This window comes from Corvus cornix, chromosome 7, assembly GCF_000738735.6.
Source record: "Corvus cornix cornix isolate S_Up_H32 chromosome 7, ASM73873v5, whole genome shotgun sequence".
Classification (NCBI taxonomy): Eukaryota; Metazoa; Chordata; class Aves; order Passeriformes; family Corvidae; genus Corvus; species Corvus cornix.
In genome coordinates, this window is record NC_046337.1 from 9109436 (window position 1) to 9134680 (window position 25245).

The 25245-nt window shown below is 40.4% G+C and overlaps 3 protein-coding genes across 10 annotated transcripts in view; 1 reads left to right on the forward strand and 2 right to left on the reverse strand.

Annotated features, from left to right (window-relative positions):
* On the reverse strand, positions 1–11595 carry CEP70 (centrosomal protein 70). 5 transcript variants are annotated; one of them, XM_039555600.1, is made up of 16 exons: positions 11269–11557; positions 10496–10595; positions 10214–10337; positions 9707–9887; positions 9213–9382; positions 8058–8117; positions 7276–7375; positions 6800–6888; positions 6394–6468; positions 5241–5343; positions 4424–4594; positions 3639–3785; positions 2948–3116; positions 1615–1729; positions 586–665; positions 1–212 (listed from the first exon to the last, which is right to left on the reverse strand). In XM_039555600.1, exons 1-16 carry the CDS (start codon positions 11317–11319, stop codon positions 145–147), a joined length of 1803 nt encoding a protein of 600 aa, XP_039411534.1. In that variant the 5' UTR covers positions 11320–11557; the 3' UTR covers positions 1–144. The 5 variants fall into 5 exon arrangements, with proteins under 5 accessions (XP_039411534.1, XP_039411538.1, XP_039411535.1 ...); XM_039555604.1 differs by lacking the exon at positions 11269–11557 and adding an exon at positions 11010–11102 and having other exon boundaries at positions 10496–10600; XM_039555601.1 differs by lacking the exon at positions 11269–11557 and adding an exon at positions 11010–11093.
* On the forward strand, positions 11124–18796 carry FAIM (Fas apoptotic inhibitory molecule). 3 transcript variants are annotated; one of them, XM_039555605.1, is made up of 6 exons: positions 11139–11181; positions 12685–12744; positions 13382–13517; positions 13869–14097; positions 15509–15558; positions 16939–18796. In XM_039555605.1, exons 2-6 carry the CDS (start codon positions 12701–12703, stop codon positions 17086–17088), a joined length of 609 nt encoding a protein of 202 aa, XP_039411539.1. In that variant the 5' UTR covers positions 11139–11181; positions 12685–12700; the 3' UTR covers positions 17089–18796. The 3 variants fall into 3 exon arrangements, with proteins under 3 accessions (XP_039411540.1, XP_039411539.1, XP_039411541.1); XM_039555606.1 differs by lacking the exon at positions 12685–12744 and having other exon boundaries at positions 11124–11181; XM_039555607.1 differs by lacking the exons at positions 11139–11181; positions 12685–12744 and adding an exon at positions 11201–11329.
* Positions 18723–25245, reverse strand: part of PARP9 (poly(ADP-ribose) polymerase family member 9) — a 9470-nt gene continuing 2947 nt past the window's right edge. The window contains exons 4-10 of one of the 2 annotated variants that reach the window (XM_019290211.2): positions 24574–24795; positions 24281–24493; positions 23493–23553; positions 22682–23044; positions 21743–21891; positions 20840–21005; positions 18723–19644 (exon numbers count right to left, since the gene is read on the reverse strand). In XM_019290211.2, the coding sequence (XP_019145756.1) occupies positions 19307–19644; positions 20840–21005; positions 21743–21891; positions 22682–23044; positions 23493–23553; positions 24281–24493; positions 24574–24795 (1512 nt within the window). In that variant the 3' untranslated portion in view covers positions 18723–19306. Of the gene's footprint in view, positions 19645–20839; positions 21006–21678; positions 21892–22681; positions 23045–23492; positions 23554–24280; positions 24494–24573; positions 24796–25245 lie in introns of those variants that run through there. The other variant, XM_010407091.3, reaches the window with a different exon arrangement.

The following is a 25245-nucleotide window of genomic DNA, read 5'->3' on the forward strand; positions in this document are numbered from 1 at the left end:
TAAAAAAAAATGCAGCAACTTTTATTTATGTTAAAAAATATGGAATTGTTGCTTAGGATAACAGTGGTTGGAGGTAGCTGCGATGTCATGTGCCCCAACAGGTACATCCACAGGTAAGAGAAATCTTGCTCAGGAAGAGCAGAGTCACCCATAACCAGCTCCCCATTTCAGGTTTTGCACTGCAGGTAAAATATCATCCATGTTACTGATTCCTGCAACAGAACAGAAAGCAAAAGGGTAAGGCTTATGTACCCAGAATACCTTTGAGTTCAACCAAAATTCTAACTTAAACTACCAGTGAATTAAATAAACTCCTCTCAGACCTTTTAATGCTTTCAGAAAAAAATCAATTTGACTTATGAGTAATATGATTAAGAAAGTGCAACCCCAGGTTCAATGAAAATAAAGTGTTTTGGTCACTTCCTGAGAAAACATAGAAAGGAGAGTGAGGCAAAAGGTAGCACCTTCCCTCACATCCTTCTCATGTTTTAGCACAGCAGGAGTAAACAAAACAGTTGTTAACTGTTTAGAGTTCTATGAGGAAGCACTGGCATGAAGGTAATTACTGTTGCAAATATTACTCACCTAGAAGACACAGCAAATCTTGAATGAGAGCTTGAAAGGGCGGAAAGAAGCACTCATGTTCTTCAAGTTTATTGATGATACTGGAATGGAAAGTGAGACTGACAGGTAAGAGGTGCAAGGACATGGCAAGTTCATCCCCTTGGTTGTTTGGTTGTTCTGTGTCATTACTTTGTGAAAACACTGCTACTTAGTATATAAAACCATGGACACCAATGTTCTGTTCTCCAGTTCTGAACCCTGCAGCCACCAAGGGAGCTGTCACGAGGAGCTCTGATTGCACTACTAATGCTTATACACATCCTTCCTTTCCGCCCTCACATGTCACCAGGTAGTCTGGGGCCTGGAACATGTCTGTGTATGCTAAATACACTGCCTGTGGGTGGCTGGTATAACTGCCTTGGAGGTGGAGCAAGAAGTGCTTTATAAGCAGCTGTTCTCCAGTTAAAACTGAGAAATGAGTGTAGAAAGGCAGAGGGAGTGAGTATTGTTACCTCGGCATGTGTCAGACTTGCTGCCTGCTCCTTTTTTAGTCGGTCTGTAAAACACATGCTGAACGCAAGCTCTGAGAGACTGCTACCACCTAGTTGTGGCTGTCATCTGTGGAACATTTAACAGGATTTGTCCAGTTTCTAAAGTATTTGTAGGCAGCTTGAGGCAAACCCTGCCTTAGCAACTAGTACACTTCAGTAGTACAGCTGAAACTTGCATCACTTTCTCCTCCCCACCCACGTGCAGGATTTGTCTCCTGATGAAACATGCATCCCATTAAGGCTTGTTTGATCACATTATCCATGCAAACCAGAGAGTGGTTTGGAACCTTCTGGCCTCAATTCTTCCCTCTGTCAACTTTATCCTTTTGAAAGGACTCAAGATTTGTTTCAAGAAGGATAGAAATAACTAACACCTGTGCTGTCATAGCTCACTGACTGTAACAACAATGAAAGTTTCTTTCAGCATCAGTTTTTGCCAGTTCTCAATTACTACATTTGATGTTTAAAGAAGGGTCAGCAGTGGAACAGCCCCACATACCTATGGATGTCTTGGGTGCCCAGAAGCTGCTGTACCTGCTCAGTCACGTTCTTATTAAAGATGTCACACAGTTTCCCAACAGTATCCACTACCACAGTGGGTGGAGCTGAACTGTCTGGAAAAACAAACACCTCATGATTCTTGTAACAGTAATAATAGGGAAGTATTTTGGAGACAGTTGAATTCTTGCAGGTGCACAGATTTTATTTGGTTTTCATACATCTAGGCATACACATTCCATCATTCCCAGAAAACAGAGTGGCCATGGTCAGAAATAAACAAATGTTAGCTAGGAATGGGGAATCTCATTAATCCTTTAGTGGCTAAAACAATTTTGGCAGAGCTGTGTTTCACAACAGAGAGGGTATTAAAGTGCATCCTACAATGTCAGCGGAAATCAGCCAACTGAAATTTATATACATGGAGAAGGGGTTATTCATTAGGTTCTTGTGACACAGCAGCCACACTATAGGGCTAGGCCAATAAGGAACCTGCTTAGCAAACATTTTGTTAACACCCAGAACTTGTTTTGTATTGAATTTTAACCTGTCTGGAGTGCTGTGACTGAAGGTAGCAGCCTCCTTGTTCTTTTCTCCCTCAATTGCAGAAGAATTAGGCTTGGACAAGGCATCCTCTGAGCTGCAATGATTAGGGGGAGATGAGGTTTCCTCATCTATGCTGGCTGCAGGCAGGAACACTGCTTCTCTCCTTGAATGAGGCTCAGCAGCCCAGGAGCCTTGCTCTGGGGCTGGACATTCTACAACCCAGCCCAACCTTTTAACCCAGGAGCAGCAGCAGCTGCTGCTCTCCAGAAGCTCCCACCAGAAGGGAAATAACCAACTGCACCTCTGAGTACTGACAATTTTTGACATTCAACAACTTCTTTTGGTTTTTAAGTTTAGCAGCATAAGATGTAACTTTCTGAGGACTGGACCCAATTACACTTGAATGAATTACTGAGTAGAAATCTACATCCGAGGCTGAGTTATCGTCTTCCTTAAACTTGTTATCTTTCAAGTGGAGAATGAAAGACAATTATGAAGTCAGCTCACCGAAAACAAAGCTTTGTGGAAAAAAGGAAAGTTCTATTTCCTCTGTTATTCCCATCTTCTGCCTTCCTGTTATTCCTCAGTAACTGCTAAAGGCTTACAAATAATGGGGATTTGCTATTTGAACTGTAAAGTGACAGGAACATATTTTTATCTTCCCAGTGAAGAAAACACCTAGTTAATTTGTTTCTCAACAGCTCAACATTATTTTCTATGAAGAGGTCAGCTTTTCACTTGTCTCCTTTCTTTGGAATGGTGTGAACAAGCAGCAGGTAATTCTTTACCTAGTTCCAAGAGCTCATGGAGATTCCTCATGGCATTGGTCATTTCCCCCAGCTTTATGTAAACCTCATTCATGCGTGGATAAACACCATTCAGAGAACTCACATCAAACAACTTCTGGAAGTGAGAGACTATGGCAGACAGGGTTGTCAAGGACAGTGTCTGGCTGTTCTGGAGCAAGGAGGAAGAACTCATCAATGGTACTGCTTAACAAGGCAAGGGTGCTTTTAGCTGTGAAACATTCTTAAAACCAGAGTCTGTTTAGAGACTGAAAAACAGGGGTAACTTCCCTTATTAAATCTCAGCCTTTCAAATATTCTTAAATCTGAAGGCATAGTTTCAATAGTTTTCAGGCACAAACATCCACCAAACTAAATACTCTTTTGAAAGCTTTCTTCTCTGTTGCTGAGAGGAGCATTTATGTATTCTCAGCCCTGAGAGACAGACCAGGGTAGTTCCTGAGACTACAGGGCAATGCAAATTCACTGCTGGTGAAGTGCCTTTGATTAAAGCAGTCTTCCCCAAGGTGAATTTATCCATTATGTTAAAACAATCTTTGACTATTGAATGTCTTCAAACAAATATTTCTTAAATGCTGCAAGGCTTTCAAATGCACCAATCTAATCACTGTGTGAAGAATGCATTTAAGAATTCCACAGTAACTTGTGATTATAAACCCCTGGTAAAAATTACCTTTTCTTTATTTTCTAATTCTTCCAAAATTGCATCTACTATCAGCTGGAGGTCTTCAACTCGTATGGATTCTCTCTTATCCTGTGGATCTGCAGTGTTCCAAGGCAGCAATTCCAGAGACAGTTTTCTCAAGGACCTATGCAAAGCCTTTTAAAAGAAGGGAGGGGAGCCAACTTATTTTAGAAACTGCTTAAAGATGTTTTTATTATAGGAACGGATGTTTTTCTGTTTCTCATCTGCAGTAACATTCCAGCACTGGGGAGGGTAAGGTTTTAGTTTTCATGGAATTTAAACACGGTTTCTTGCTGACATTCTTTGATTTGAAAAGACAACAGTTACAGTAAAAAAAAAATACTGTATTTGCTATGTATTACAGTTTCAGTGAAATACACAAAATTTTGTGTATTTGTATTTGTGAAATTGGTCACAAAGAGTTTGGCTTTAAACAAAACTATTTCACTTGTATTTGTACCAAAAAGTCACTGTTCTGGCCAGACAAGAGGAAGAAAGAGAATGCACTATCCTTAAACGTGTGAAATGGACTCTAAAGCTTAAGTGTTTTCTTAAGGACTCAGCCAGTTAACAAAAACAAATAAAAGATTTACACAGAGAAGTATCTCTGGTACATATTTCACGTGGACATCAGAATTATTTTTAAAATTTAACACCAAGCAATAATAAAAGCTACACACGAGAACCCCCACAACTACACAGAGCGAGGGATGGAGGAGTGGAGAGCAGAGGAAAGGAAGACCAAGAAGCAGAGTACAACAACATTTTGTTACCTTTAGGGCCATGAGCTGATCTGCCCACATTTCTATGGTGAGTGGAAGGTGCTCAAATCCACATCCCTGTCCATTCTCTTTAATGTAATTTTGCATTGGCCCTTTGCTGGGCTGAAATATTAATGGAGGAGCTCTTGGGCTTCGCAAAATAGAATCAATACGGGACAAAACCTTCAACAACAAATAACAAATGTTATTGCTCAAATATGTATGATGTTTTCCAATAAAATCCCTATCACAGTCATGATTTCCTAAAATTAAGTCATAAATAGCTCCAATATTACTATTGATGAATTTTACACATGCATTCAACATGCAATAGATTCAAAGATTTAAACATATACTAGCTAGAAGATATGTAAAAGTAATGCAAGTATATATATCCCTTTAACATTTATCCATTGTTATTTCCACAGTTTACATTCTGCTAAGTTTTATTATATTTGGGCTTTTTAATTAAAAGGAAAATAAAAGCCTCTATCTCCTCAGGCATGTTTAAAACTGTAATCTAAGGATCTGTTTTGCCCAAGATCTTGAGCAAATCCCCTGTCCTGAACAGACTTCAGCTAAATCACATTTACCAGCCTAGTGTCTGCTTCCTTGCTGTGTTTTCAGGTAGTTTACACTGAGACAGAACAACCAAGAACCAGCCTACACTGACTGCCAAATCCAGAACATGACTCATCTTGCTTATAGAGCTTGATAGGCATTCTTAGCCTCAAACCAGCACGCTCCAGCTGACACAGCTAAACAGAACATGGATAATGTTTCATTGTAACAGTGCTGGAAACACGCAGAACAGATACAATTTGGGTACCTGCAAGTATTGCTGGCAAGCTGCCTGCAGCTGACTTACTCCTGCAACTCTCCCAGAGTCTTTCTTTTCTTCTATTCTTTCTCCGGTCCTACTCCCTGAAGATCTGCACAAAATACACACAGTGGGTCACACAAGCAGCCTTAGCAGGAGATACTACCTTTTGACTTGATGGGAGAACCAGGTGTGTAGCACATACTCACACCTACAAAGTCAAATATCCACGTTATGATGCTGGTCAATAGAATTCCATCAGACCCAAGCAGCACAGACTGACAACACAACACCTAATGCAAATATCATTAATTTATCTCAAGTCTCCAGGCTGAGGCTATGCCAGACTGCTTGCTGATTTAGAAGGGATACCACCAGTTTTTCTGTTGCCAGAGTTCTGCTATGGCTGAAGACTTAAAATTCAGAATTTTACTCAAAAGGCTCAAATTCCAAGCTGAGTCGTTATCCACTTCTGCTGGAACATCTTTCCTGGCTTATTATACAAAGCTGACTACTCTTCTTCATCTTAATCATACCCACTGCATAAGAGAAAAGACCATTTAAATATACACAACATGTATATTTATTTTAAAGTTTAACTGATGTCCTTTTCAGGCTATAAAATATTTAGCATCCAGTATACACATGCACAAATGACTAAGTGAAATTACAGATAAAAACACTTTGTTAGTACTGGATCTTTAATATCTTTCATGTATTTTTTTAGCAATATTTCAGAAAAAAAGTCAATTTCTAAAAATAATATGGATATAACATCAGTAGCTGCAACATTTTGCCAACTCACACTTTCACATTCATAATCCATCATGAAACCAGTAGCTTCCTTTACAGCTCATGGAAGCAGCACACACTACAGATGGCCCTGTACATCTTGCCTGCAAAAGAACTCCCATCAAATCCAGACAGACAAAATGAAATTAAAAAAACCACACTGCTGAGCCCCCATTTGGAGACCCTGCCATCATTTCAGAAATACAGAGCGCTTTAGAGGTCTAACAGCACTTGCTGCCCATAACCAGGCTCCAAAGAATGCTGATAAGGCACGTGCTTTATAAGCTACTCTCTACTTTATGGGTTGCAGAGTAACTTTGCCTTCAGAAGGCCAGAGGATTCATCAAAGTCCCTGAAAAAATATACTTACTGGATAGTTTTCTTTAGAGCTTTCTGTAGTTTCTTCACTTGGTGCTTGTAAAATTTTAATTCCTGTGCAGTTGGCCTGTTAGAAAGAAAAAGTACCAAGTTATATGTCTTGCATTGGAAGGTATCTATAAAATTCATTCAAGTGAAAAAGTAAAAAAGCTTTGCCAGTGCTAAAACATTATTCTGGAAATGAAATTCTGCTACATTTCTACATGACAACAGCAATAAAGAGCAAACTAACCATTAGCAGCTGTTATTAAGAGTGTAGGGAGGAGAGCATGGCTGTTGCTGCCATATCTTATTCCTTTGATTGCAGATTTCACACTTTGCTTTTACAATTGCTGGTGCTTTGTAAAGCAAAGTCTACTGAAATGGTCTTACAAAGGATGATACTTATCCTTTCTCACCTTATTTCCAAATCTTTCTTGAGATTTATATTTTCAAGCAAAAGCTGTTCGTTCTTGGCTTTTGTTTCAGTAAGTTGCTTCTGGAAAGACTGCAACATACACTGGGTTATTTCTTTTATTGCACTCATTTCATAATCAACAAGCTTGAACAATTTAAAGTATGTGCATGTTAAGAAGGGTTCCCAATCGCCTGTACAGCAAGACAGCATGGATGAGGAATCAGATGATTGAGACCAAGAACCTGGTGCATTAGACCCCAGGTGAGAACTGTGACTGAGAAGGTCTATGCAATCCTCAGCAGACTCACAACATTTTGCTGGATCTTTACACAAGGACAGGGAACTCTGCCCAGGGAGGTTAAAAATTCAGAAGGCATGACAAGAACAAGGGACAGAAGTCAAACATGTTGATGTATGTGGCTCTTGGAGGGTTACCACTGAGAGATCTCCACTGACTTATTCTTGGCAGTTCCATACCGTGAGTAGTGCTTTGTAATTAGGAGTAGCATCTAGATTTAAGAACTCTTCCTTGTTTTTTACTTCTGTCTGGACCTGGTCTTCATCTTTTTGATATTGCCTATTGGGAAATATAAATTGGTTCAGTTTACTGCAATTCAATTAGCTCAAAAATTTAAAGTTGGTTTAGTTAGCAGTTATATATGATAATAACATTTCCATAGACTACAAAGTAAATAGAATAGAAATTCTGCCCTAACATCCAGGCTCTAATTTCTGGGAAAGCTGTTTCATATGCTAATTAAGTGCACTTGTCTACAAGAGAAACTCCAGTACAAGCAAATCCCATTTCAGTTTTCTCAATAATCTCAGTAATCTCGAGGTATAGGAATGTCTCCGGTATCTGTTTGTTGCTTTGTGCCATGCAGGCACTGGGATAGAGCTGAAAACCTTTAGTTTTGGGAGATCAATCAACTGAGCACAGCTAATGCAGTAATTCTGTCTGTGAACCATGGCAAAAGAGAAAAGGGGAAAAAAAAACCCAAAAAACAAACTTATAGCTCAAATATCTGAATACCCCAAACTTCTTAACTCTCCTGGTCTCCTGACTGAGAAGCTGCTTAGCCTGACTGCAAATTATTCTCTGGAAAAATCCAAATTTCCAGGACCACTACAACTCTTTGCTGTTTCTTACATGCTAGTGATATCTGGAGCACAGACTATTTAGCCCTGTAAGATTAAAGAACAGTAAGGGCTAAGAAAATTTTGAACAGTAGAACCGTAAGGCATTCAATGAGACCTACCTCAGCTCCTTTTTAATCTGACTAATCTGAGATTCATAATAATCAATTAGACAAAGGTACCTGAAGAAAGGAAAAATGTTAATTTTGAATATCAGATATTCTCAAAAAACTCATACTGTGACCAACCCAGAGGACCAGGTCAGCTTGCACAGCTGCAGTGCACTTTGGAAATGGCTGCTCCAAACAGTGGGGTTTCTCTCATACCAGACAAACATGGTCATACTTTGCCAAACCAGTTTTTTTTCTACAGAAAAGTAGATGCATTAAATCTGTACTAGTTTAGAAGTAGCAAAATATTTAAGAGGAGAAAACAGCTAAATTTGCCCACCAGCCTCCTCATCTTATGGCTACGGTTACCCAGCAAGATTAACAGAGAGGCACAGTCAAAATAAAGTGTCTTGAGCACTCCGAAATTTTCTGTTTGGGAGAGACAGATGAGAGAGGACAGGCAACCAAATTCAGTGGTCCCTCCTCTCGTACAGTGAGGGCTCAAGCAAAAAGCTGAGCACACACAATCCCTTTTAAAAGCTTCCCAGGTAAATATTGCTGGCCAGGCCTAGAAAGCCAGGTGATATCAGCACAACAAAGCAATGGTTATCTGAGGCCTAGGAATTGGCAAATGTCTGATTGTAGCAGAGCTATGGAAGTCCTACTGGCAAGAGACAGAGCCTTGTGATATTTTGGGAACTTACCATAAAGTATCTGGAAGTTAACAGCAAGCCTGCAGTCAGCAGTTGCAAAGACCACTTCCCAAAACTGGAAGGGCTCTTTTTGGGGGGGGCTAAAAGGTGGGGTTTCTTGTATTTTTGTTTTTAATTTACATTTTTAAATGTTAGAATCTCAGGATGAGATCATCCTAGCAGACACTGCAGCTACAGAGCAGAGTGAATCATTCCCTTCCCTTTGCTGACATCTAGTGTGGGCAGTGGGTGGCGATTTTTTAATTTCTGCCATGGATTTATCTGGCTTACAATTTCACAAAAGCAAAATATCACTGCACTGATGTACCTTTACAAGAATTCATATTTCATCTTGTACTCCTAAGGTCTCCAGATTATTTTTTTTTTCACATATAAATATCAAGAAGCATGACTTTAAAATCTGTTTCTTCATTTAATGCTACAAGTGGTTCAGCAGTGTCAGAGAATCACTTACCGCTGATCCAGGAGAGACTTGGGAGCTCTTTTGCAAAACTGACAAAACATTTTGTTTTGAGTGGCAACTCGCTGCCTCTCCTCCCTCCCAACTCTGCTCAGCTCCTTCTGCAAGTGGGCAATAATCTCTTCCTGTTCTTGCAGCTTTTCCTGCTGCTGTTGGTATTTTACCTGTGAACAGGCAATGGGAGCATTATTGAACTGTTCTGACCCAAAATCTGACTGTAATGTGCAAGCCCAGGTACACACTTGATCCCAAGAAGGATGAGCACTTGGGTTTTAGCCACGCTGAAGAGACAGTGGAAGAGGGATACAGATATTTTTCTAAATTCTTTCTAGAAAATTCTGCATAGTTTGAAAAAACTTAGCTATAAACAGTGTACTAACCCTATTAGGTCTTGACCCAGGACTCATGTTTATTTGAATCAATGTAAATATTTTTAGAACCTTCATAAGTCAAAAGTTTGAATTATCAGGCAGAAGTATCTGAATTACCTGTGTAGCCTGTTGGTCTTTTTGAAGTTCTTTGACTCGGTTCTGATGCTGGCATGCTTTAGCTATTGTTTCATCTTCTAGCTGACAAATTTTGGCCTTAATGTTTTTCACCACATTTTCCAAATCATTAGCCCGTTGCTCTTGCCGAGATGCCCGACTTTGTTCTAGTCGTACCACTTCTCTGAAAAAAGAAATCAATCCTTGATTTTAAATTAAACTCATTTCACTAAAGACAGTGCAGGAAGCACATGCCTGACATTACGTGATGAGGTTTGATAGTACCCTGTGGCAGCAGGTATGGGAAATGTGCCAGTATGAGAAGAAGCAGCACATGAAATAACGGAAGTGCCCAAAAGGAATTGGGACAACATTGCTGCATATTGGACAACAACCTCAGGAAAAAGGTCTTAAGCCTCTGGTGAGACAAAATCTCCACCAGGCTGGAGATGCACACTGATAATACTTTTACTCTCCATTAGCTGCTAAGTTCCTTTGACTGTGTCTTACCTAAGACACCGATTTGCCTCCATGAGTCCCTGCATCACCTTCTGCTGTCGCTCAGTGTCTTCCAACAGCGTCTTTAATGCAAGTCTTATTCCTAGAGAAGACTGACTGTCTAGGACAGTCGTATCTGGAGATACAAAACATAAGCAAAGTCACAATGAAAGGCTTTTAACAGCCAAAGAACATTGCCTGTCTGCTGTCATTTGGAAGTCACAGCTTTAGAGATGCATGAACTCAGGCTTACTATTTCCAAATACAAAAAGGGCCAAAATTACATTTCCTTACCTGATGTATCTCTGCAGCTTTGGGGGGCAGGAAGACTCACAGGTTTCAACCCATGACGCATTAATGCCTTGTTTATGTTTTCCCACTCTGCCTTCTCCTGCTGCACTTGGGAGAAAGGGAAAAAGAGGGAGAAACCTGAGTTCTTCCCATCAGCTGTGCAGCAGAAGGTACCAAATGCCCCCAAATTAAAGCAAACCAACCCCAAACCCCCAAAAGGCCTCTACAGGAGGATCTGCAGAGCACATTGGGGAAAAGCGTACTTAACAACACACAGCATGCTCAGTTTTCCTGATCCCTATTTGAAAGCAAAATACGCACAACGAGTTAAATTCGCCTCTTTAGGAAACTCCAACCATCGACTCTCGGGTCCCCCCAACGCACCCGGGGCGCAGCGGCCCCGCCGCGAGCGGAGCCCTCAGGGAGGCGGCGGCGGCTCTGGGAGTTTATGGACTGTTCCACCGCCTTTTGCCCCGCTCCAACCACCCAGCGGCGACACCCGGGGCCAGCAGAGTACCTCGATCATGGCGAGGGCCGCAGGGCAGCAGAGGGGCCGCTCTCCAGGCCGCGGAGCCGCTCGGGCGGGAGCGGAGCGGCGGGGAGCGGGGCGGGCGGGGGGGCGCGGGGCGGCGCTGCGCGGGCGCCGCCATTTTGCGGCGCGGGAGGCGAGGGGAGGAGACCGGGCGGAGGTAGGAGCGGGGCCGCGGCGGGAGCCGCGGCGGGCGCGGGAGCGGGGCTAATGAAAACAAAAATAAAGGAAAAGACAGAAAAAAAACCTCATTGCCCGCGGTAACGGAGGGGGGAAATCTGCCGTCCCCGGAGCTCATGCGCCTCCCGGTACGCCGCCCCGCGATGAGCGCTGCCGGGATTATGTGGATGCTATGGGAGCCGTAATCCCAGCCTAGTTTTCTGAAGGAGCCCTTCCGTATAAAGGAATAAACATCGCCTTGGGCTGCTGACTTGGTCAGCAGAAGGCGCGGTGAATGGAGGCGGTGGGTGCAGCACTGATGTGTGTCCCTGGTTCGGAGCCAGCGGCGCTGGAGGCGCCGCGCCCGCTCCCCCTGGGGCAGCGCACGGCTTTCCCTTGGGACGCGGGTGGGATCGGCCTGGAGTCTGGGCTCGGGTTTGATTTAAAATAAAAGTGTATTACTTCATTACCATGATTTGGGGGGAAGGGAAAAAAAAAAAAAAAAAAAAAAAGGATTTTGTGTGTTCTGGAATGCTTCCTAATCCTTTAAGCATTGATCCTAAATGACGCCTAAAATCCACGCCGCAGGATTGCGGCCTGCCCGGGGTGATGAAGGCTCCGGGCGGTCTGTGGACAGCTCTTCTGGCATCTCCCGTGTGCCCGAGGCCGCTCCTTGTGCTGACCCCGGCCGGGGACACACGCGGGTCTGTCCCGAGCCTGCTCCTTGGACAAGAGGAGGGAAATACTCCCTGCCTGACTCCCAGCGTGTGCCCGGGGATGCCAGCCTTCACAGGAACCAGAAACTTCAGGAACGGTCAAAACAATCTCCTTGGCATTTATTAGCACATGTTTGCTTATTGATAAGCACAGACAAGGCAGATGATGATGAAATTAATTAGTGAAAATAACACATTAAAAAACAGTGGTTGTAAACCACAGTCATGGTCTAAAAAACCTCTTAAGTAAGAAATTAGTTCGTTGTGGCTCACATAAATGTTGTGACTGAATTGCCAGATCAAATTTACTGATGCGCTTGTTGAAAGCTACTGCAGTGGTTTAGAAAAGGGAGGAGGTGAAATTACTGCCTGTGCTATTTCCCAGTCCCAAATTCACTACGGTCTGGGACTGAGATGGGCAGCTCTGGATTGGGTTCCTGCTTTGTTCGTTTCTAAGCTTTGTCTCACAAATCAGGCAGCCCATTTTTCCATCCAGTAACTGACAACGTTATGAGGAGCTAGCAAAGTTAGGATAAACTGCACTTATTAGTTTTGTAAAATATAATACTTTTTAAAATGCACTTGGCTTCCTGTCTTAGAGGAAAGATGGTTGTGTTTTAAGTGTTTTTATTTCATCATATATATGACAGCTAGCACTGCATGCCAGTTAATGATGCTTTTAAAAGTGTCCTTTATCTTAACTGGAGAAAATGATGAAACTTTAGACCTCAGCGCTTCTCTGCTACTATTCTGCTTTTCTATTTTTTCTTGCTGCTAATTGGATTAAGAACTCTTTTGGCTTCTATGGCATCCGGTGAGGAGATTACTGTCTGTGAAGATGAAGTAAGGTAAAAGAACTGTGATATGAGCAGATTTGGAAAGATATCCACAGTTCCAGTAGTAACTTATGACTGTATCTAAACTTTAAAAATTACTTAAATTAAAGGGTATCTTGCCAGGTCCCTTCCCCTGTGTCCGTGTGTGCAGAGTTGCGTATCTGAATGATTTAGGTAGTGTTTATGAGATGTTAACGGATTACAGACAAATCCATTAACACCGCAAATAGCTAAACTGGTCATATTATTTTTTCAAGTCTAAAAGGCTGAAACTTTCTTTGAGACCAATCAAATAATATATTTTAGTGCCTAGCAAGAAATAGCAGAACTGTCCAGGAGTATCTTAAAACTAAATATAACTTTGTTACCTATTGTCATCTGAAATGGGAATTTTAGAGGTTAGATGGCTAGCTGTGTCTGTACTGTTTGTCAAAGTGAGCCTGTTTAACTGTTTATATTTTGTGATGTTTTGTCATATTTGAATGTTTGAAAAACATGAAAGTATAAGCAGTTCTGTAAGCTTATTCTTTCAAGTCTCATTTTTTATTTGCAAAAAGTGACTTGCCCAGAAGCAGTAAAGATTTGAACTGCAGACATCGGGAATTGAACTTTCAACGACAATTAATTTACTTTGTTGGTTTCTCCTTAGGTCTCGGTACAGCTACTTAGAGAAGATGACAGATTTGGTGGCTGTTTGGGAAGTAGCTTTAAGTGATGGTGTTCATAAGATTGAATTTGAACATGGGACCACTTCAGGAAAGCGTGTTGTCTATGTTGATGGAAAGGTGAAATTGCTATGTGCTCAAAATTCACTGTGATACAGATTATATAACTGCACTTCCATGCAGCACACTTCACAACAAACAAAAGACTAATAAATGCAAGTGAGGTACATTCAGCTAATTACCTAATTTAATAAACTACATCGTTCTGTTTTTCAGTTCCAGTTAAGGTGTGAGTATTCATGAAGTGCTTTGCTGTCTTTGGGCAGAGGCACTCTGTGCATACAAAGCACCATATATGCATTCATTCCCAAATAATAGTTCAGTACTGAGCTGTCTCCCGAGTTCAATTTTTTAATATTAAAACATGCACTCAGGTGTTTCAATTAATACCCACTGTCTTTTTTTCTACAGGAAGAAATAAGAAGAGAATGGATGTTTAAATTAGTGGGTAAAGAAACATTCACTGTTGGAGCTACTAAAACTAAAGCTGCTATTAACATTGATGCCGTTGGTGGCTTTGCATATGAATATACTTTGGAGATCAATGGAAAGAGTCTCAAGAAGTATATGGAGAACAGGTTAAAAACAACCAATACCTGGATATTGAACTTGGGAGGTACAGACTATAGAATTGTTCTAGGTAAGTAAACATTGAGTGACTACATGTTGCTGCCTTTGAATAAACTTGTGTGTATTTGAAAACTGGCAATTAAGAGAAAGCACAGTTCAGTGGGTAGCACTGATGCAGTATAAAATCTTGGGGGATTTTGAAATTTGGAATGAGATGCCAAGGACAGTCTGAAAAATAATGGTCTTGTTATACATGTGTGAGCCTACAGCAGTGTGGTCTAAATTTGGGGGGGAGAAGGGTTGGGAGGTATTACTGCTGCTGCATCCATAGAGTTGCCCTAGCAAGCCAGTTCTCCAGGTGAAGCCTGTTACAGAAGTTTTACCTGCACTGTGATCAAACCTCATGTGTGTCTAAGTTTGTTCAGCAGGTAGCCAGGCTTTCCTCCCAAAAATCATCAGCCATGTCAAGAAGTCTTTATTCCACATTTTTAAGAGATTGATGAGCATTCTTTTTTCTGCATCACTTCTTATCCACAAATTTAAACGAAAACCTTCCGATGATGTCCTTTCACTTTCTTAATAGCTAGGCAATATATTCTCTTCTGCCCCCCTTTCCCAGTTACATTACAAGCAAGTGGGAGGAAGGGATCCCTTGAGGAATTTGTCCATGGCATTTAGTGGGAAAACTTCCACTTGGACATTGCTGTATAGTTAGAGCTGGAGACAAGAGATCTCAGACTATTATTTCTTCTTAAACCTCAGGACAGAATGAACTGCCCTAAGATGAAGGCGAGCAGTGAAGAAAGACAGTTTTAGTGCCAGAAACAGATAAGTCTCTTCACAGAATTTTAACCTCTATGCTTACTGGAAAGGCAAGCAGGGTTCAGCTCTCTGCTGATGATGTGTGAATGACAGTGTCAGTAAAGGGAATTCTAGAGCAAAGTAATTTAAGGAGGATATGCTGGGAGAAGTAAAAGAATATTCTGTTTCAAATGCACAAAAATCTAAGATTGATATTTAAAGTGGTACTTGGTGTTTTCAAAATGTTATGAATACAAACAGTATGATGGATGTTAAATAATGCTGCTTTTGAATTAAATTGACCTGGAAGAAGAGTTAGAGCTTTATTGAATAAACAGCACTCAAATAATTAGCAGAAATTATTTCACTTTTCTGTCTTTTAATTTTTTCAGTTTAAGACTGTCAGAGTATCTCTGGCACTATTCAGAACAACACAGTCTTAATAGCCAGGGCTAGGGAGGGGTAAAAATGTATCTTCAAAGAAAAAGTTGATGACAGAGCCTCCTCTCTCTCCAGTGAGAGCAAACCCAGTAGCTCAGGTACTATGGCTACTTAGGAACATCTTTTAGAAATTGGAAGTAAAATTCAACAGTAGATTTTTAAAATCCCTAGATCCTTGTTTGTAGGGAGAAAAAAAACACCGTTTTCTTTCTACTTTCTGTTTTCCTTTTCCTTCACAGAAAAGGACACTATGGATGTGTGGTGCAACGGCCAAAAAATGGAAACAGCGGTATGTGATCCCTTCCAAAGGCTCTTCCCAGGCTATGGATACATAACCAAAGCTTGGCAAAACAAGCCCCAGAGTGGCACATTACCTCCCTTTCCCAAAGAGGCTGAGGCAGCCAGGATGCTCCTGGTCTGTTCCAAATGACCTTCACTGAATTTTATAATGGGCAGTATTTCAGTTCGGATACCAAACATCTGCTTATTTAAGGATAAATAATGCTTTTGTTTACCCTTTTTAGACAAACAAAAGAAATTTGAGTCAGGGTTTTTAGGGAGAAAACTTTCTAGGGAGTGGGAAGGACTTGAGTTTGAGGCAGAGTGTAGAACCATTGCATCCAAATCTGCTTGTGTTAGTTGTCAGTGAAAGTTGAGCACATGTAGTCTGTTCTGACTCAAGCTTTTTTTCCATCTAGAGATGTTCCTAATACTTAGGGCTTAAGAGCCTCATTGGAACAAATAAAATCTTTCTGTGACATCTGCATTAAATTTTAGAGCAGGCTGACAGCTAGAAGACTTAATCTATTTGGTGTCTTTTTGCATTATCAATATGCATACCAGGTAGACTTCCCCATCCTTGAAGGATGTGTTTTCTCACCAGGGAGGAGTTACAGTGGTTACTACTGCCACAGGGAAGCCCCTGGATGAGCACAAATTGTAAAATCAACAGTTCTGCTATACCTGAGAGTAGGATGAAAAGATTCACCAAATGTTTGCTTAGTAATCAGTGGAAGAAACTTCCTCTCTCAGTTAATCAGGACTTCTGCTCCTGATGGCCATCAGCCTTTTCTACAATGTACTGAAAGCACTCGGAAGAATTCTTGCAAGCTGTGAGTGCAAGTTTAGTGCCACACTATGCTTCCATTAGAGCAGCACATGGATTGTCCTGCTGTCACAAACATCATGACAAAAACACAGCCATGCCTGGCAAAATCTCTAACAGGAAATCACATAACTGCAGCAGATGTGTATCCAAGATACACAACTGTTGTACTTGACTCAGGGGATCCTAAATACTTCACCTTTTTCTGCCACTTCGGAGTAGGTTTGTGTGGCACCTACTGGCTGTGCAGCACAACGCAGCAGGACGCTGCCTTTTCTGGTTTTGGTTACTGATGTGAATCAGTAATATTGATTTACAAACTCCAGCTTTACCATTTCCGATTGTGTGACGTTTTCATCATCATTTAATACCCACAAATCCTTAACTGGGCACCTTGGCAAAGCCCTGCCTGAGATTCAGCAGCTTTGTTCAGCTTTTGGGCAGTACTTGTCAGAGGTACCTAAAGCTGCTGTATCTGTGGGAACTGCAAGTGATCCTGACATTGATGCACTCAAGCTTTTCATTTATTAAAATATCATGTGTTTCTTGTTTCCTTTCTCCCAGGGTGAATTTGTGGAAGATGGGACTGAAACTCACTTCACTGTTGCTGATCGCAGCTGTTGCATTAAGGCTGTCAGTAGTGGGAAACGAAAGGAAGGAATTATTCATACCCTCATTGTGGACAACAGAGAAATCCCAGAGGCTGTGGAATAGCCCTGGTTAACTGATTATGGTAGGACTAAGATCAGGAATTTTCAATTACTGTGGTAATTATTTTGATATGTACTACTTGGTACATTTAGCTTGTGCTGGCTTTATTTTCTAGTTTCTGTACATGAAATTATTCTTTTTGACGACCAGATGAAAATAATTATATACAACCTCTTACGTTACCATTTTTTTAAAAAAACCTATATATATCTAGAATGTATAGTATATCACTATGTGTGGAGAACACTGGTGAACTTAAAGAGAAATTATACATCAGGAAAAAATCATTCTGTAATAAAATGGAAGATAAATATTCAGTCACACTGAATCCTTAAGTGCAGGTGTATGTGGAGGGAAGAGAAAGCCTTTACTGGGCACAGGAGTAAGATGTTAAAAGCTTTCTCTAAAATTATTTTTTGTATTAAACTGACTACAAACCTTTTCAGATGCAGTTAAGGGGAGTTACAAAGTTAATAAAAAGTTAATAATGAAATACACAGTTACCAATACTTGTGTTACAGTATTAAAGTAATACTGAGTTTTAAAAACTGTTCTTTATTCCCACTAGGAGCAAGATGTTACATTGTGCCAAAAATAACATTCCTTTAGGTGTTCTGAAAACTGATGCTGTAGTTCAGAAACTCTGTACTGAGTTTTCTCAAAACAGAAAGAAAAAAAAAAAATCCCACCATGAAACCCCTTTAAAAATGATACCTCTTGACACATGCTGAAATGAGAACTTATCTTCGTTCAGTGCTAGCAAATCTTAAATCTACAACTATGTGTTCATGGCAGTAATGTGTGAATCAAGAAACATGAGGAAAAAGCGGACAGAAGTAGAAAACAATTGGTTACTTAAATGGAATAGTTAAAATAGGAATAGACTAATTCTGTTTTCAGAACTGTAGCATAATTTCTAAGAGCAACCGTTGGATTTCTTGAGAACAAACCTCGTGTGTTAAGAGACTCACACTACAAAACTACCCTTTGCAACAGCAGGCATAGCTAATCTTAAAAATAATTTTTACAAAACCCAAAATATAAATATATTAATCTAGAAGTTTATTTTGTAGCGGTTAAAAAAATTTTCCACTTGTAACCTCAGAATTCAGAATTAGACTTTTATAACTTAATTTCTTTTGGACTTGTGAGTGGTTCCTAGCACTACAACTACTAGCTCAGGAGATGCAGATGCAGTACAAGCATCCTGGGAATCCATTAACAAATTATTTTGAAAAGTTTTATTAAATGCTGATTTCATCTGTGTTTTAGAGATCAGACTGCTCCCCATTTGCAGGCTTTACTAAAGACAGCTTCCATGTACCCAAGTGCTGGACTGAATCCCCTTTTACACTGGAATTACTGTAATAGCTAGCTAGCTCTTGGGCTTTTCCGTGTATTTGCTTCAGGTCACTGCAGAAGCAGCATGGGGATACCTGGCTACAAGGCTGACAATGTAATCTTTAAAAGATGTTGGTAAAGGTAGATTAATTGAAAAACAATTTCAAGCTGTAGCTTGAACCAGTTCTCTACTATTTTGTAGCCTTTCAAATAGATTGAATGTTGCTGAGAAATCTGAAGCTCATGTACAAATCACATTCTTAAGACTGTATAGAAAAATGCAAGTTAACAGATAGTGACATTCGTACTTTTTATTTTGAATACATGTATCTACAATGCTTGAAGTAACTAATAAAAACTGTAAAAGCAACCACTGTAAGAAATCATGAAGTATTTCCTCATGTTTGTCATAACTATGTGTATATAATACCATGTCCCTAAGTGGAAAATAGGGGAATGTAGCAGATGAAAGCTATCTTAAGTCAAAAACAAACTTAAGAATCAAAAGGCACAACCAAGATGTCTTGTGTTTCCCTGACATATGCAGTATCGCAGATTAAGAAAATGCAGTGGAAGAATGACAGCCCACACAACCATCAAAGTGTATACTCACAAGCTGAGATCACTTTAAGGAATTAAGTAAATGACCAGGTATGTTAAATGTTAATGTTAAATGTTAAACTGTATTTTGGGATGCTTTCCCTTCTGCTTCCATTCACAGGTAATTTTGTCCTCATCTCCTTCAGGTATTAACTTACTCTTTACTTCATGAATATTTCAGAGTACTTTTCAGGAAGCACTTTGACCATAGCACACTACTCTCAAATCTAAGCACTAGACTTTGTTCTCAGAGGGTCTTCACCGTAGCTACAGTTCTGCTTTATACCCACTGAGGATGTTGCTGGTTTTCTCCAGAAGCTACATACCTCTCAGTCACTGGGGAACAAGTCAGCAAATACTGTGGAAGGGCCCCAAAACCGTTGAAAATGACAAAGATGTCAGGACTGCGTACACTGTCTACTAAACTGTCATATAAGGTAATGGCATCCCTCTCCACTCCTGGTGGCACAATGTAAGATGGCTGGCCTCTAGTGTGTAAGCCAGTTACTACATCAGCCTCAAACACGTATATTTTAGAATTTGTTTCCCATGTAGCTCTATCCTTGGTCAGGTTCCTCAGGTTCCTTGTAAAGTAAATGCCAGCTCCATAGTTTTGTTCTGGAAAGAGAAAGAAAAATTTTCAGAGGACAAAGCATTTAACAGTTGGTTCTTTCAGGGTGGTAGCTCCAAGAGACTGCTGCTTGATTCAGGGTTACAAGTGATGTTACTGCTCAATGTGTGCCATCCTTTTGGAAGTTAACTCACATGGAGTGGCTCTGATGCTTGCACAGACCTCCCACTGAAATCACGAGCAATGACAGCTGATGGCCATTCCAATTAACTGCTACTCCAGTGGTAACTGTTTAGATTTAGCTGTTAATCCAGTGATTGAACCATCACGGTCTAAAGGATTTATATAAAATAAATATGACTCACACTTCAGTCATCATGTACAAGGGACTGATAAACAACAAAGGCAGCAAGATGTTAAAAATGCAAACTACAAAGAAGAAGCTTTGAGATTTATAAGAAAAAGGTCACATAAAGTGCTGTTACAGTATCACGTAGGAAAGTGCAAAGAAATTAGAACATCTTATTTATTCCTTTTAAAGTGTGGAAATGTGCCATGTACATTGCATAGACAAAGAAAGGCAAATCTCCACTTTTTGAACGGTTTATTGCTTGAAATCCCAGTTCTGCAATTGACACACAAAATATCACACCCTTCACCGACTGCAGCATGAAGCACTAAACACTTAATTCTTTCTCCTTCTGAAAGCATCTGTCTACTACAGTATTTCATAAAGCTCACAACTTTCCTCCAAGCCCACTCTACTCTGAATGGCAGCATGAGCAATCAGATTATCTGCTGTCTCTGACCACATCTGATCTGAGCAGGGGCCTGGGCTGGATGACCCTCAGAAGCACCTTCCAGCCTCAGTGTTTTGTGAGGCCCTTGAACATGCTTCAAAGCAACAAGTGGCTGAATGCATGTTCGCAGCAGCTACCTAAGGACACTGACTTTGTAAGAGTGATGTAACAAAATAAAACTTGGACATGGAATTATGTGTATACTAATAGTTCTGTCCAGTGTCTGGGCTAGGCTTGAATTCAGGCTTATCCTCCTAGAGCCTTGCTGGCTCTACAGTGTCAGGAAGGAAAACCTTACTGTATGTAATAAAGTAAGCTCATACAAATCTAAATGCAAGTAAGAAACAGTTCTTGTTTAGGAATGCCATTTTTTTTTAATTTTAACCTAAGTTTAGTAGTCAGTCACTTCATTTTGACTAAAGATGCCAAAACAAGTTATTACCTCTTGGTGGAGAATACATCCTGTGAAATCCAGTTTGGCAAACTGAACTACAGAACTCAGCAGGGACATTCTGGTACAACTTGAAGGTCGTTTTGGAGCTACCATCTACATTTTTTTTCATTTGTTGGAATGCAGCAGATAGAAGTGGATTACGTATCTTTTCAATCTGTAACATAAAGAACAGCGTAGCATAAGCAAATGGAGATCAGTGTCTATGAAATCCATAAGTGCTTTTATTCAGGCTACGTTCTTCAATGCAAGAACCTTTGCTTTAGCTTACATGCGTTGACCACAGAGTGGACAAAGTATCTCAAATGGGCAACTGATCCAAAGAGAACCATACCACTATCCCATGCTTCCCATTGAAATCACGGGGAATATTTCCTGGTGTACTGACTTCCAGTATTTGAGTTGTGCTGAAGACACTGAGTCCACCTCCTGTTTAGTAAAGCACTGATACCCAGTATGATTCTAGCTTAAAAACATAATCAGATCAGAACACTGGCAAATTCAGGTGGCAATTTTTGATGACAAGCTCACAAAAAGAAAACACACTGCAATAGTGTCCTGGAATATTGTACTTAATTAATCTTACCAATCTCGTATTTCTCTAGAGTCCTATAAAGGGGCATCTGAAGCACAAAGTAAGAGGGAGAACATACAGTACAATTAAAAAGACTTCTAAGAATTTAATCACTTTTTGAGTGATTATTTTTGTCATGTTCAAAATACTTTTCATTAGGAGTAAAGACTGGATCTATCTTAAGGATTAGGCTGATTTGATCCTAATTTTTAAAAGCAATGCATTGAAATAATTCATCTGGATTTTTTAAGCTTACATTAAACAATGTTACGTCAAATATATCAGCTGAGATTCAGTTTTTCCATCAACATCCTCTTTACCCTGAGAACATGAAGTCCAGCTTTTTCAAACTGTTTCTGTCTGTCTTTAAACTCCTGGAGGTGCGAGTCTACCAGTGAAATCTGGACATAGTGAGCGGTACTTGTCTTGTGAAAGTCTCCTTCTGAAAGCTGACCTGCTTCTGGTTGGCCTGGATATGAAAAAGGGAGTAGAATTTTCATTATCCTAATGTCTGAAGCAAAGGCAAGGGGGGGCAGACCTGCTACGTTAGTTGGTGGTTAATTAAGAACAAAGAACGTTAAGTATTCTCTGAAGTAATGTCAGAGGCTAATCTTGAGAGGAACTAGTTTATATAGATAGAAATGTATTCTATTTTTCTGCATTTATTATAAGGAAACCAGGGAGAGAGAAAACCAAAGAAAAGCAATTTATGTTCTCCATTACACCTCTCCACAGCCGAGCTTTCATATAAAGGTATCTATATTGAGTGACTATCCCAACATGAATTAAAATTGATCACTCAGTAGCTTTTTGTAATGCCACTCATTGTATCAACTGTTCATGACAGCCAAGCCCTCTGCAGAACAAGTCCACTGCTGAGCCCTGCAACAGTGATCCAGCTGTAGCCAGCAAGAGCTCAGCAAAGGTGTGTGTTAATTAAGTGCAAATTTTGCAAATCTCCAGTGGCCAGGCTTTAAAGTGAAGGTATCCTGGAGGAAGCTCCACTGCAGCTGGATATACATCATGGCCAGCCCCTGTATAAACTGTGCCCTACTGGGAACACTGCCAAGTGAGTGAAATGGTCTCCCAGGGGCTCACATGATAAAAGTACAGGGATATCAGTAATTAAAGCAATACTCAGTATGCATGTGTGAACTGAATGTATGTCCACTCTCAGCAATAGAGAAATACATGTTGCTTCATACTTGAACTTGTTTAGGCACTTATTTACTTCATTAGTCACTATTTACTTTACATACACAATGAGTAGAGCAGTTTCTCTTGTTCAGCTATAGTCGTCTCTTGCATACGAAGCAGTAACTCTTCAGTCATGAGCACTGCATCAACCAAAGCATCAGGAGGGCCCTGAAATTTCAGTCTTGCTTGTCCACCTCTCACTTCTTCTGACATGCATAAACTAGAAGGCTGCTCTTGAGAGAGTTCTGCAAACTCCTTTTTACCAAGGCAAAAAATGTAGTTATTTTCAATAACAGCAGGGCGACCTTCCTGAATTTGCATTACAGTTTGGAGCCATGATTCTGCTGCTTCCAGTGCTGTAGGTGTGCTCCCTCTAAGTTCAATCATTGGTTCACTGCTTGCAGTTTGACCCCCTGACTCGGTACCTGGAAAATACATTTTTTTTTAATTACAAGTGCATTGGAAGAGTGAAGAACTTTCAAGTGCTGACACAAATTCCTACTTGTAATGCAAGCTGTACAGTGCAAGAAGCACACTACTCTTCCGGTATGCTCAAAAAAGAGATGCAGCTACAAGGAGGAAAGGTTTCCAGAATCCACACACACACATATATGGAGAATTTATTTGCCTTTCACTAAATGACTTCCAACAAGTTAGGCAATGACAATGGGTTTTGTTTTTAAATCTTAAAAGGAACCGCCCAGTTCCATTCCTATTAATGTAAAAATACAAAGTGCTCATGAGTTTTTGCTTCCTCCTCTCCACAAGACACACAGGTAAATACTAAGTTCCCTATTTTAAAGGGATGTGATTACAAATTCTCAATTCTGGAGTGCTCATTTACTGGAAATGCCCCTTCTGTTCATTACTTACTCAAAGGATCACTTCTGTTTTCCAGTTTGTGATTTGCTGAATAAAATTTTCTCTGGAGAACCTTGAAAGATAAAAGTTTAGGAGGACTTTGCAATCTTCTTTCGTCAAATATGCAATTCATCTCTTCAAAACTGTTAGACAAGCAGTTTACACCCCCACCCCCAATTCTGAAAATTGTCAATTTTCCCCAAAATGTTATTCCTGACAATATCAAATGCATTCCTGTCCGGCATCTCCTAAGGTAACACACCTTACACACTGAATGGCTGGCACCTTTACCACCTCCTTGCGGCTGTGGCATATCTCATGCAATCACGTAAGATCAAGGTGTTCATTACTTGCAGTTTAATGCTGATGAATCCCTACTCAGTTTTAAAATCCAGACTATTCTCCTGCCTGTCTACTTGAAACTCTTCTATTATATTAGCTCATAGAATGTGTTAATAGGGTTTTGCCTTAGGAGCTCCATACAAAAAACCAAAACTGACTGACAATATCTCCTGAGGAGGAATGTTTGTCCCTTAATGAGTTAAGAGTAGACTCTTATACATTCACTGACAGACATGACAATTTTAAAGTTCCCTCCTATTTTTATCAGACTACAGGGTGAAGACTTCTAGTTTAGTGAAAAAAAATATTTGCAAAGATTGAGTATTTTCTAATGAGATTGGGACCTGCTGCTCCCAATTGTTGCTAGTACAGAATAGACTATCTTCATTTTCAGCCACCTGTGGAAATATTTTTAGCTTTTTGTTTTCCTTAGGGGTAGTTAACAACAAATTTATTACCTTGCAGACATCAAGGTCATCTGGGAAAACGACAAATTGCACTTCTCTCTTCTTCATAGGATGTGCCCTGCCAAAATTTAAAATTGCTTCTATCATGGTCTCTGCCACTATGTCAATAGACAGCATTGGTGACCAATCTACTGGAAAAGAAACTGAGGGAGATGAGTGGTCCTGGAAGTGACCCAGGCATCTTTTCACTGCATCCTTTAATTCCTGCAGGAAAAACAAAATGTTTCAGTCCTGCCATCACCCAACATGAAAATCCATTAAAATCCAAAGTAAGTGATCATCACCTCACACTGTAACACCGGATGCTGGCATCTCAACACCACGTTCAGTACAGGCACACCAGGCAGCTCACGCCTTTTCATTACTATGGGTTCCTTAAAACGTGGATATCTAAGATGATGCTGAAGTTCCTTTTGAAAAGCTGAACCCTCTTCTTCCATTAGTCGTCTTGAAAATTGAGAGGTAGGCTCACCCCTTGCATTCACAGGGTTAACAATAGCTGTTTTCTGCAAGGAAAGAGTGCAAATTTCAGTATACTTCAAACTGACTATTTGAAAGCTTTGCTATTACAGAGAGCATTCTTTCTAAGCACAATTCCTGTAAAAAGGCCTGACTGCCACATTCAAGATCAGCTGCTTGAATTTTCCTACTACTTACTACTACAAGCAGCACTGGAATACATCAAAGTATGCACCTTGCAGTGGCAGTTCAGAAACCAACGGCATGCACAAAGCTGTTCCAGTCATCAGAGTGTACTGAACAGAATTATTACTCTCACTATCCAAATGACCCACATGCCAATTATCAGCAGGAGAGAACTATGGCTGTCATCCCAGCCTTAGGGCAGCAAGGACACATCACCAAACTAGCGGTGTCAGTACATGTAAGGGAACTGCAAAGCTATGATTGTTTCCAATTCCCAGTGGAAAAAGCAGACTCCCATAGTAGGCGTCCTG

Excerpts from the sequence above, each read along its gene's own strand:
- FAIM (XM_039555605.1), top strand. The coding sequence starts at position 12,701 with ATGGCATCCGGTGAGGAGATTACTGTCTGTGAAGATGAAGTAAG. Across the intron at positions 13,518-13,868 it reads TTGTCTATGTTGATGGAAAG|GAAGAAATAAGAAGAGAATG; the intron begins GTGAAATTGCTA and ends TTTTTTCTACAG. Across the intron at positions 14,098-15,508 it reads AGACTATAGAATTGTTCTAG|AAAAGGACACTATGGATGTG; the intron begins GTAAGTAAACAT and ends TTTCCTTCACAG.
- CEP70 (XM_039555600.1), bottom strand. The coding sequence starts at position 11,319 with ATGAGCTCCGGGGACGGCAGATTTCCCCCCTCCGTTACCGCGGGCAAT. Across the intron at positions 6,889-7,275 it reads ATTACAAAGCACTACTCACG|TCTTTCCAGAAGCAACTTAC; the intron begins GTATGGAACTGC and ends TGTATGTTGCAG. Across the intron at positions 3,117-3,638 it reads AATTAGAAAATAAAGAAAAG|AACAGCCAGACACTGTCCTT; the intron begins GTAATTTTTACC and ends TCCTTGCTCCAG.